Source organism: Sapajus apella, unplaced genomic scaffold (assembly GCF_009761245.1).
Source record: "Sapajus apella isolate SASKATOON/1434 unplaced genomic scaffold, GSC_monkey_1.0 scaffold18, whole genome shotgun sequence".
Taxonomy (NCBI): Eukaryota; Metazoa; Chordata; class Mammalia; order Primates; family Cebidae; genus Sapajus; species Sapajus apella.
Window position 1 is genome coordinate 2,746,287 of NW_022436958.1, and position 12,941 is coordinate 2,759,227.

The following is a 12,941-nucleotide window of genomic DNA, read 5'->3' on the forward strand; positions in this document are numbered from 1 at the left end:
CTCTTAACTTCCAATTGGAAATGTACTTGATGCACTTATAATTTAATTCTTTGAGTATATTACATTTATTAGGTGTCTTACAATTTTTAAAGGGGTTTAAAGAGCTAAAAGGCTTAGTCAAAAATTACATGTAATTTTTACTATATGTCACATACCATAAAGTTAACACGGGTGCACAGTGAGATTAGTAAATAGTTTTAACTTCTTTGCTGGCCTTTGAAGATGGTGAAATGTTTGCACTAATATTTCCTCTCTCCACCAACTCTTCCCCTACTCCCTATGCTCACTTTCAGTTCTGTTTTTTAACTTTTGGACATCCTTGATCTGCATAAACATTCTACCAACTCAGCCCAAGACAACTTTGAATTTAATGGTTATGCTGCTAATTTTATCTTTATCTGAAAACTTTTGGCACAGATTGTATCCCAAGCACGTTTTGTCTTAAATAAGTCAATAAGATTGCTAATGTAAGGCCAGGAGCAGTGGCTCACACCTGTAATTCCAGCACTTTGGGAGGCAGAGGTGGGTGGATCACTTGAGGCCAGGAGTTTGAGTCCAGCTTGGGCAACATGGTGAGACTCCATCTCTACTAAAAACGCAAAAATTAGCTGGGCTAACGTGTGTGGTCCCAGCTACTCAGTGGCTGAGGCGCAGAACTCCTTGAATCTGGGAGGTGGAGGTTGCAGTAAGCCAAGATCGCGCCACTGCACTCCAGCCTGGGCTACTGAGCGAGACCGTCTCAAACAAATAAAAATAAAAAAGAAATAAATAAAAAAGATTGCTAATGTAGTATTGATTTAAAATGAGGAGGTTCTGCCTGTCCAGTATTCATAATCCCAGTAATCACTGGATGAATTACTTGCCCTTTCTAGTTCTTAAAATGGGAATAATTTCTACCTTGAAATTTTAGAGAGGTTGTTGGAAGAATAAAGAGAGATGATACAAGTCTATGCTTAGAATACTCATCACATAGCAAAATAAAAAAATATTTTTCCTCCCCACTCTCTCTTTTCTTGGAAAGCCAGGTAAGCAATGAGTTGATTTATGACCGGGTGTGGTGATTCACGCTTGTAAATCCCAGCATTTTGGGAGACCAAGGTGGGAGGATCCCTTGAGCTCAGGAGTTCAAGATCTGCTTGGGCAATATTGCAGGACCTCGTCTCTACAAAAGATTAAGATTAGATTAAGATTACCCGGGCGTGGCGCATACCTGTAGTCCCAGCTACTTGGAAGGCTGAGTGGGAATATCACTTGAGCCCAGGAGGTCGAAAGCTTGAGGCTGCAGTGGTACCACTGCACTCCAGCCTGGATGAGAGAGCCCTGTCTCAAAAAAAAAAAAAAAAAAAAAAAAAAAAAAAAAATGCTGTCATATGCACAGTTAAAGTAAAAAGAGTTGGGATCCTTGAACGACATTTGCGCCTGCTCTGTCAGAGTCTCAACTGTTGGTCCCCCAAACTTCTTTACAGAAGTTTACTCCTGGTAGCTTGATTAAGTATCATTGTCCCATGGTTGTGAGGAATAAAGAGCTAAGTTGTCACCCCTTTTTAGACTAAATGTCTGAAGAGACGAGGTAGTCACTTCCTCTCTTCACACATTTGTGCAGTTCCAGGAGACTACCTGCTCTCCTGGAAGTGCACTCACTTCCTAGGCTTCCCTGGCCGCCCTTCGGGAGGCTCTCAGGTCCTGAGACTTCCAGCTGAGCCTCATCCTCTCAACCAGAAAACTGGCTCCAGGGCGCACTTTATCTACCTGGAAAGTTCTCGATTTCCAGTTGGAGCCTGTATACTGCTGGTTGTGTCTCAGCAGTTTTTACAGATCTGGGTTCACAACCAGAGGTTAGCAAAAGTTCTACCCTGGCTTCCGAGACTGCTACAGCCCCCAAAAATTCCTGTGCGCACAAAAGGCCGTCGCCTTTGGCACCTTCCGCGGATTAGACAAGTTAGGGGGTCTCAGCAGGCTTGGGTCAGGCCAAGCAAGGCACCTCCGTGCCCCTAGCCAGAGCGGTGCGGGCTGCGGAGCCTACCCAGCCGGGAGCCCAGTGCCAGGCGGCAGCGGCTTCCCAAGCGCGGCGGCAGATCCGGGCCCGCCCGGAAGTGCCCGGCGCTGGAGGAGGGAGCAAGGGCCCGCGAGTCGCCGCCGCCGCGCGCACGCGCCCTCGCGGGCTGAGTACAGGGCTAGAGTCGTAACTCGGCAGCCGGAGCCCAGACTGGCCCGCGGCGGGGGGGTGGGTGGGGGCTGCGCGGGGGCGGGAGCAGTGGAGGTGGCCGCCCCTGGCGGCGGGTTTGTTTATCCCGGAGAAGAAGTTTGGAAGCGGGAGATAGGGAAGGAGGGCGGGCCGGGGAGGAGGGATGCGGTTCGGCGGAGGCGGCCGCCACAGGGACTTGCCGCCATCACCCCTGCCGCCGCCACCGCAGCCTCGGGCTCCCAGGGTCGACTCGGCCGCCGCCTCAGCAGGAGAGGAGCCTCCTCCGGGACTGCCAGCTGCCGCCCCGCACGTCCAGGTACGCTCCCCTTCCCCTCCCCCTCCCTCTCCCCCGGTCCCCGCGGCAGCCGCGGACGCTCGCTGCCCTCCTCAGGCTCGCCGGAGCCCGGCGGCCTCCTGCTCGCGCCTCACTGCGCCCTCTTCCCTCTAGGTCCCGGACCCCCGACTCGGGCACGTTCTGGCCTGCTTTGGGGGCTACCTCTGCGCCCACGGACCGCACTTCCCGCGCGCGGCGGCGCCGCTTCCCCTGGGGATTCCCCCAATCCCCCTTGATTTCCCTGCCTCCGCCTTCCAGGATCCCCTGTAGTTTTACCACCGGGCCTCGCCCCTTCTTTTCCTCTGGCCTCCCTCCTCCCCTATACCTGTATGCCTCCATGCCTGCCGCTTTTCACCTGAGTGCTGCCCAAAGCCAGAAGCTGCCTCCTCTTCCACCACGCAGCGTCCGAGTTCATACCTCCTCCTCATCCCAAATACAGACACTTGAAACTCTCATGCCTGTTAGCCCATTTTAGGCAGGAGTTCTCAGCTCTGCAGACCGCTGAGTACCTCCACTCCGGTGGTCATATCCTTAACCTCCCCACCTGCAAGCACACACTTGCTTTCTCATACATTTTTGCTCACTTATACCAGAGTACAGCAAGCTAACCGCGCGGTTCAGAGTCCAAGTCTTGAAAAGCCCGCTTTTATTCCTGCTGCTCTCCTTTTTCCTAATTCTTTTTGAGTCGATGTATTTGTATACTGATTCAACATAAAAGAAAAGGGATGGTAGCATTTTCTCTCTCAAAGCAGTCACAGAACCCAGTAGAAATAAGATTCACCATCTGCTTATCCTGACTTTCACTTCTCTTTCCTGACTGAACTCTGTCATTCAGTGAATCTTTCCAGACTTCTGATGCTTTGTCTGTATTTGAATAATCTTGGGCCTAGTTTGACCCATTGTAGTACTCACTTTCCCACTTGAATCCACAGTTTCTTGGACTGGAAACTGACGAGGTAAAAGGTTCATACCTTGGAAAATTAATTTCTCCTGCCACAATGGGACTGGTGGAATATTTCAAATGACCATTTCTTCATTCTTATGAGAAATGTTGCCTAGTGGTTAAGAACTCTTCTCTAGAGCTCAGGCTAGTGTAGTTGCCAGGGTGTAAACCCTTGCTCTGCCGTCTACCAACATTGGCTTTGGGCAAGTTATTTGATATCTCTGGACCTCAGTAGTCTCACAGCTGTAAAATGGGGTTATAATATTACCTCATAGGCTGGTGCTGGTGATTGCACAAGTAAATACAAGTAAAGCACTTACAACAGTGCCTGGCACAGGGCAAATATCTGATAAATGTTCTCTTTATCATCAGTTCTTGATTTGACTTGATCTGGCTTGTGAGTAGGTTAATTCGAAGAGAAGAAGGTGGGAATGGAAAGCTGCCCTCTTTGGTATTTAACATCCTTTTTGATGTAAACAGCATTTATAATCGTATAAATTACTTCCTTCTGATTTGAAAACTACAGGGTTTTAGCCCACCATGTTCAAGTCAGCTAACTACCGAGCTACAGATAGGTCAGTCCTTTCAGATGTCTATTTGGAACTTCTACAATTTACTTTTGTTTTGAGAATAAACAAAGTGAAAGTACTGTGTATAACAGATTCATCATAATGGAAAATGAGGTTTTACAGATAAAAATTGTAGCACTGTAAGTTAAATACTCAAAATTGGTGGTATTCTTCATACTCATCTGACCTTTATCTTGAATCACTACTCGAGATAGAGTTTTGGCTTGGCTTCATTCAGAAGATTGGTGACCGTTTTCTCTTAATATGTTATGTTCATTCATATTCACAAGTCTTCTTTGCTTGTTTACTGAATTTTACTCACTTTTAAAAATGCTGACAGTTTTTGCTATGTTTGCTTACCTCTTGTGCTCTATTGCTTACTTAATACATTTTTTAAGGACTCACATTAAAAGGCCTGAACAGATATTACTTTAGTGTTGTTTTAAATAGTAAAAATTTGAAATCACTATTTGCTGTCCTAATTACATGTAAAAATATGTACATATGTAACTATCAAAATAAAAATGTTTCTCCTTTTATAGTCTAAAATAATTCTTGTGCCACTATGGCACATGTTTCGTACTTTGGGTGACACTGCTTTTGGTAATGCTGTTCCCTGACCTAGAATAACCTTTACTCTTTCTCCTGCATATCCAGATTCTACCTATATTCCACCTCTCACTGCTTCCACATAGTTCCTTCCAAAATTTAGTTTCTTGATTTTCCTAATGTCTATATCTGCATTTTTGGCCATGAATTTGTATAAGCACTGCAGGTTGAAGAAAAATAACTTCCCTAGAATCAGACTTTTAAAGCTTATAGACACTTTGAAAGGTTGGGATAAAACTGACATTTAGCATCTACTCTATGCCAGCACTGTATCTTTGGTTTTGTAAAGAGCCTTTTCAAAAATATTTAATGAGCATCTACCATGTGCCAGGCACTGGGGATACATGAGAGTGGTCCTTCTCAACCACGTTTCTGGTGAAAATCAAACCCTAATGCTCTGAGGCATCTAAAGTATGTAATGAAGTACCTCATCTCCTATGCACCTAGAATGGTACTAGCTATGTATCATTCTTGAGAGAACTGAGGAAGTAGTTACTCCAGTCAGTTTTTGTAGGGTTTAATTTCTGCAGAGCCCTACCTGTACAGAGAAGAGTAATATGTAGTCTCTGCTTTTTTTGTAATTTATATTCTAATGTGCCACTGACAGGCAGTTTATATATATTAACTTACTTGAACACCATAGTAATTCTTTAAGAAGGCTTTTTTATCCCCATTTTACAAATGGGGAACTTAAGAAACAGATTACTTCTGCAAAATCAGACAGTTGAGAAAGTATTGCAGCCAGGCAATTGTAGTTCTAATCTATTACTCTTTTGCTTCTCACACCTTTCACTTCCTTGTTGATTTACTTTAGAGAAGACTCACTTCCTTGTTGATTAGAGAAAATTCTCTGCCTTTCTGAATATCTTATTTATTTTTATAAATTTAAGCTTGATAGTAGAATTTCCTTCTCTTTTTATGTTGTTTAGTAAAGAAAGTAAAGGTGATTAAACTTTAGTATAGAACCTGGTCAGAATTCTTATGTCAAGCCTTATATATAACTAGATATTGAAGCCATTTACATTTGGTGGTCATGCTCACTGTTTTGTTTCCTTACTTGGATTTGTTCGCTTAACAAAAGTTTATTAACAACTCATCTGTGCCAGGCACTGTCTCTGGTGACTCGTGGTAATGGAGAGAGATTACTTGTACTCATGGAGGCAGAAGTCTGTTTGGGGAAAAAAGAAACTAAAGAAAAAAATGATAGGCTGGGCACCATAGCTCATGCCTGTAACCCCAGCACTTTGGGAGGCCAAGGCGGGCTTATCATTTAAGATCAGGAGTTTGAGACCAGCCTGGCTAACATGGTGAAACCCCTCCCTACTAAAAAAAAAAAAAAAAAAAAAAAAATACAACAGTTAGCTGGGTGTGGTGGCACACACCTGTAGTCCCAGTTACTTGGGAGGCTGAGGCAGGTGAATCACTTGAACCCCGGAGACAGAGGTTGCAGTGATCTGCGATCCAGCCTGAGCAACAGAGTGACACTCCATCTAAAAAAAAGAAAAAAGAAAAAATTATAAAAAATAGTTACTGAAACTGCTACAAAGGAGAATCATTGTAAAGAATGAAGGCACACCACTCCATCAGGGAATACGCCTCTGAAGAAATGACTTTTAGGCAGAAACCTAAAGGATGAACTGCAGTGACCCAAGTGATGTTGGCAATTTCACCTTTCTAGAACTGAAAGGTCTAGTAAGAACTGGACCTTAGCACATGAGGTTGGTTGATGGAGAATAGACTGGAGCAGATCACAATGGCTAAATCCATGCTAAGCATTTTGTACTTAATCCTAAGAGCAATAGGAAGCCACCAGAGAATGTTAAACAGCTGAATAAGTTATCCAAATTTTTGCTAAAAAAAAAAATCACTTGGCTGCTCTGTAGAGGACAGGTTGGAAAGAGGCAAATGTAAATACAGGGAGACCAGTTAAGTTATTGCTTCTCGAACTTAGCTGTGTTGACAGTCCAATTTTGTTTTAATTTTCAAGTCATACTGATATTTAGTAACACAATACAATGTATGTTGTGGCAGTGTCAAATTGCTGTAGAAGTTCCCAAAATTGCTGTAAAAGCTCCAAAAGAACTGCTTTCTCTCAGTTTCTAGATTTATTTTATTTCAGACCAATAACCAAAGTTTGTGGACCAATGCTGGTGCACACAGATCATACGTTGAATAGCACTGAGATTAGCTATTAGAATAATGTAGTCAAGAGTTGATGGAACCTTGGTTCAGGATGGCAGTGATAGAAACTAGCCCGATTTGACAAATATTTGGGAGGTAAAATTGATAGGATTTAGAGGTGAATGAGATTTGGAGGTTCTAGGGAGAGCAAAAGGCTGACTTTCAGGGCCAGTAGTTCTTGTGCCTAAGGTGGGAGTACTGGAAGAAGAGCAGTTTTTTATTTTGTAGTTTCAGGAATGAGGAGGTATTGATCATTTTTCAGTTTGAGACTTATTAAACTTGAGACCGAGACATACAAGTAGAGGTGTCTAGTAGCAACTGGATAGGTCTGGAGCTCAGCAAAGAGGTTTGGGAATAGCATACAGTTTGTAATCGATGTCTTGGAGTGCAGGATGAGATTGCTTAAGGAGATATTATAGAGAAGATAAAGGGGCTTATGAGTAAGCCCTGTGAATCTTTCACGTTTGAACTTTCGCAGAAAGAAATGGAAGAAAAGAGGCTGAGAAGGAAGAAGCTAGAGGTTGGAGGAAAATTTTGTTGGTATCACTGAAGCCAAAGCAATAGACTGAAGAAGTCTAAAAGATACTTCAATGTCTTTTAGATATTGAAAATATCTAAATACTCAACTAAGTATTTTGAATGCAACTGGGAAATCAATCAAGTGGCAAACTGAAGAGCATATACTGAATTCAGCAACATGAAGAAAATTTTGTATTTCTGGTAGTAAATCCACCCATAAACTGCTGGATGGTGAATTTTATATTAATCTGCCAAAGCTACAATCCTAAATTAAAACAAAATTATTAAATCTATAACATGAGCCATATCTGTCTTCCTGAGTTCAGACATATTTTATCATCTGGCTGTTCTATAAGTATCCAAAACTTGTCACAACTTATTAATTCATAGTATATATTTTTAAATACTATTTATCAGACACTGAATACTAAACTTCTAGGTATGGGATTAGAATTCAGAGACTAGAGCCATGGATGATTAAACAATATTTGTTTTTCTAATGTGATTAGTGCTGTCATCACAGTTTATTCAGGTTGTCTTGGAAGCACAGACCAGGGGCATCAGGAGGCTTTCTAGGGAAAATGATGCTTGAGCAAAGTGTTTCTGAAAGTCAAGTTACATAGGTGGAGAAGGTGAGTTAAACATGGGTGGTAGAGGAGTTTAAAGAAGTGATACTTTAAGTAATTTGAAAGCCTGCAAAGGCTGAAATTGGGGCTAGAGTTCATGGATAGTAGGCTGGAGAGGTTGGCAATGCCATTTAAGCGTTTCTCACTTGAACTTGTATCTTTTTGGGATTTTTTTTTAATTAATATTCTTAACACCCATATAGTCACTAAATGTGGAGGTATCTTTTTAGTGTCTTTAAAAAGTAAAGATTTCTGTATTTTAGTATTTATTGCCTAAGGTAGTGTTTTATTTTTGCTAGTCAGCTTTACATTATATATATTAAACCTATACTTACAAACTCATTCAATAACTGATAGGGTAGCATACTTAAATATTTTAGTTACATTCCAGTGACTTACTATGGAAGAAATTTTATACATGTAACTTTTTCTCAACTTTAGGGAGTTTAAAAGGAAAGCCTTGCTAAGGATTGTTGAAGATGTACTACTAAACCTTGGGTATATGGTTTTGGGCTCAGTAGAATGATAGCAGTCTCTTTATAGCTTAAATGTTATTTTAAGTGATTGTATTACATCAAAGAGTCTACAAATCCCTGGACTTTTCTCTTGGAGCATGGGTAGAATACAATTTATCTACAGACATGGATAAACTTTTTGAAGAATATTGTAGTTGGCAGAACCTTAATTGGGAAGGACAAAGTCTCATAGAAAATAATGGGATAGAAAGGAAAATTATGTTAAAATGAACTTTAGGTTTTATTTTATTTTATTTTATTTTAGACAGAGTCTTGCTGTATCACCCGGGCTGGAGTGCGGTGACACGATCTTGGCTTACTGCAACCTCTGTCTCCTGGGTTCAAATGATTCTCCTGCCTCCGCCTCCTGAGTGGCTGGGGCTATAGGCACAGCCACCATGCCCAGCTAACTTTTGTACTTTTAGTGGAGATGGCATTTCAGCATGTTGACCAAGCTGGTCTTGAACTCCTGACCTCGAGTAATCCTGCCACCTCGGCCTCCCACCTTGGCTCATGCCTATAATCCCAGCACTTTGGGATTATAGGCTCAGGCCTATAATCCTATAATCCAAAGTGCTGGGATTATAGGCATGAGCCACTGCACCTGGCCAAAATGAATTTTATGAACACAGTAAATGAAGAGTTCTAGAAAACATCTATTTTATTTTATTTCATTTCATTTTATTTTATTTTATTTTATTTTTTGGCAGAGACAGGGGCTCACTATCTTGCCTAGGCTTGTCTCCAACTCCTGGCCTCAAACGATCCTCCCACCTTGGCTTCCCAAAGTGCTGGATTACAGATGTGAGCTACCCAACCCAGCCATAGAAGGAATATACTTTAAAACAGGGTCACTTCTATTAAACCTTGTTTCTGAAATAACTTCTTAAGTTATTGTAGAAACATCATTGTGTTACTTTCTTCCACTAAGGTAGTGTTCCTGAAATTTTATGTTAGGAAAATTGTAATTTTAAAAATTTATTTTTACTAGTTTTTACTGGCTTTAAAATCTTTTCATCTTACCTTCTCCTTGGTTTTAAGTTTTGTATGTCTTGGGTAACGACTGTATGCTTTTCAAGTATTGATTATGGCTTTTAGAGATACCCTTTTAGAGGCCTTTTATCTTTTTGTTGAATATTACTATAGCTCCTGTTTGGTATTCTTTATACCTGCTTGTATGTTCTAAAGGAGGTCAGAATAATTATTAGCATTATATTCTGAATTGTGTAATATATGAGACTAAACTTTACATAGGTAAAAGCTGGCAGATTAAAACAATTTTTTATCCTCAAGTATAAAACCATGGTTGGGATGAAAATATTCATCTCTGTGATATGAATATATTTAAAAAATACTCCCCTTCCCTTAACACACACACTTCTTTGGAGTTGGTTTGTTTGCTTTCGTCGTATATTAGCTAAATGAATAAAAATATTTAGGGTTAACAATTGAAAATAAAGAGGTGTTTTTATTTTCTTTATAACTAATGCAGATCTGAAGGTTAATAGTATACCTAAAAAGTAGTATCATGCTTTTGGAATATTATTTTATTGGTATAAGCTGAGAATAAATTAAAAAAACAAAAATAACAAAATATTATATTTATTGACAAAATATCATTGTTTTCTGTTTGGGTATGTTTTCTGAAGCAAATTTAACAATGTTTTTCTTGTGTAAACTGCATTTGTAATTACCCTCCCTGAGCCCCCCTTCAAGTAGTTGAGTGATTTTTTTAAAAAATAGATTTTATTTTTTTGAAGATATTTTAGGTTCACTGAAGAAATTGAGCAGACTCTACAAAGATTTTCCATATACCCCCTGCACCCAAATAGACATAGCCTCCCTCCCCAGACCCCCACTTCAAGTAGTTAAGTGATATTTTAAAGTAGATTTTTTTTTTTTGAAGCTGTTTTAGGTTCACTGAAGAAGTTGAGCAGAATCTACAAAGATTTTCCGTATACCCCCTGCACCCATACAGACATAGCCTCCTCCTTATCACCATCCCCACCACAGTGGCCCATTTTTTAAACTGATGAATCTACATTGACCCATCATTATCACCCAGAGTGCATTATTTACATTAGATTCATGGTTGGTATTGTATAATATTTTCTATGGATTTGGACAATTTTTATGACATGTATCTGCCCTTACGATGTCTCTTACAGGGTGCTTTCACAGCCCTAAAAATCATCTGACCTAGGCCTATCCAATCTTCCTACCTGCAGCCCCTGACAACCATTGGTCTTTTTACTGTTTTGCCATTTCCAAAGTGTGTAAACTTTTCAGATTAGTTTCTTTCACTTAGTATTATACATTTTAAGTTTCCTCTGTGTCTTTTCATGGCTCAATACCTCATTTCTTTTTAATGCTAAATAATATTTTATTATCTGAATGTACTACAGTTTTTGACCTACTGAAGGTTGTCTTTGTTATTTACAAGTTTTGCAGATTACAAATAAAGCTGTTATGAAAAACCTTGTGCAGGTTTTTATGTAGACATAGGTTTTTCAGCTCTTCTTGGTAAATATCAAGGACCATGACTGATGGATAGCATGATAAGAATATGTTTAGTTTTGTAGGAAACCGCCAACTGTCTTTCCAAGTGACCATACCATATTGCATTCACACCAGCAATGAGTGAGAGTTGCTGTTGTTTCACATCCTTGTCAGTGTTTGGTATTATGCTGCTGTTGGTTGAAGTAGTCTATAGATGTCCATTATGTCCAGTTGATTGTGTTCAAATTTGTCATTACTGATTTTCTGCCTGGGGATCTGCCCATTTCTGTTAGAGGGTGTTGAGTGCCCAACTATGATAGTGGATTCATTTATTTCTCCTTGCAAATCAGATTTTGTCTTACATTTTTTGACACTTGTTAGGTACATATAAATTATGGAGACTTTACCTCTTTATCACTTTATAATGACCCTCTTTATTCCTGATAACTTTCCTCACATTAAAGTATAATTAAGTGATTTTTAAGGTAAAAATTTCAATAGTCTCAAGGTGTTTTTTCGGCTGTCATTTGGATATATTTTTTACTGTTTTAATGGGAAATTCCTCTGTAAATAGTTTTTATAATATAAGACCAAAAAATGAAATAAAATAACAGTGAGTGTAAATTTGTTCTGAGATTGCCAAGGCAAGTACAAATACAGGAAGCTGCCAAATACCTAAATGAATTGAATTTCATTTAATTATTATTATTATTATTATTATTATTTTGGTGGCAACACTTCAGATCAGTTTAAATCTTTGTTAACTATTTAGGAATTAAGTCAAGTTTTGGTAGAAAAGCTCAAGTAGGGCATGGGCACACACTAAGCAGATTTAGTCATTTCTGATTGCATTTAAGGTGCATCTTTATTCTGCATGTATAATTTGAAAATTAAAAAAGTACATCTTTTAAAACATGAAAATACTCTTTCCTGTAAGCATTTTATCAATGGTGTTTGAGAACTGGCTTAAATTGTGGAGTATTTTGGTTTATGCGTTAATGTTGTTGATGATTTTATTTTTCTCGAGTGTCTGATTTATTTTTACTGTTGTCTGTCTGCCTCTCCCTACTCCAAGTCTTTTATCCACAACAATTTCATCTTTAAGTTGTATAATGAAACGTGTATTTTCTCTTTGAGAGTATAATAGGTGTGTTCGCACGTGGGCCTTAGAAACTGACAACCTTCTACAGTGTAAAGATAACCTTTACACCAAATTTCCTCATAGACTATTTTATTTAAAAGAGAAGAAGTATGCTTTGTGAAGCACTTGTGCCATACAGACACTGTGTCAAGTACTTTAGACATTTTATCTCATTTACTTCTTATCACTAACCCATGAGGTATAGATAATATCATAATTTTTTGAATCACAATTGCTGTCAATTACCAGATGCATTATTATTTTGTGTACCCCAGAGAGAGAGCAGTGCAGATTATAATTGTAAGATGCTGTCAATTTCAGAAATGTTCAAATGTGACAAAAATAGTTGTCTTAGAATTAGTGAAAAGTAGAATTAGTGCTACCTTGTTTTGTGGTTATCACTCAGGGTTCTCAAGACAACTCATCTCCCAAAATGAGGTGAAGTCAGGACAAATATAAATCTGCTTTACTCCAGAGCTCTTCAGGAATCATAGCATAGAGACTAAGAGCATACAGCCACCCTGCCATTTAATAGCTGTATTACTTTAGGGAAGTTACTGAAAGTCTCAGTTTTCTCTTCGGTAAAATGGAAATAGGAATGATAATGGTATCACCATATAGTTATAAGAACCAAATGAGTTGTATATACATTTATAATGTGCTTTCCATGAGGTTAAATGCTTTGCATATATATTGGTTAATTAAAACAGTATTACTGTTTCTCATCTAAGTAAATCCTTGCTTAAAGGGAAGGGGAAAAGAGGCTTATCAAATGGTTCATTGATATTTTGTGTACACAATAAATATTAGAGTATTTTAT

At 39.4% G+C, this 12,941-nt stretch overlaps 1 protein-coding gene across 1 annotated transcript; it reads left to right on the forward strand.

Moving 5' to 3' along the window:
• Positions 1-1,505: 1,505 nt before the first annotated feature.
• LOC116557137 (collagen alpha-2(I) chain-like) lies at positions 1,506-11,855 on the forward strand. Its single transcript, XM_032286639.1, has 3 exons — positions 1,506-1,511; positions 1,841-2,501; positions 9,192-11,855. The coding sequence occupies exons 1-3, from the start codon at positions 1,506-1,508 to the stop codon at positions 9,215-9,217; spliced, it is 693 nt and encodes a 230-aa protein (XP_032142530.1). The 3' UTR covers positions 9,218-11,855.
• Positions 11,856-12,941: the final 1,086 nt, after the last annotated feature.

Excerpts from the sequence above, each read along its gene's own strand:
- LOC116557137 (XM_032286639.1), top strand. Across the intron at positions 2,502-9,191 it reads CTGCCGCCCCGCACGTCCAG|AGACAGGGGCTCACTATCTT; the intron begins GTACGCTCCCCT and ends ATTTTTTGGCAG.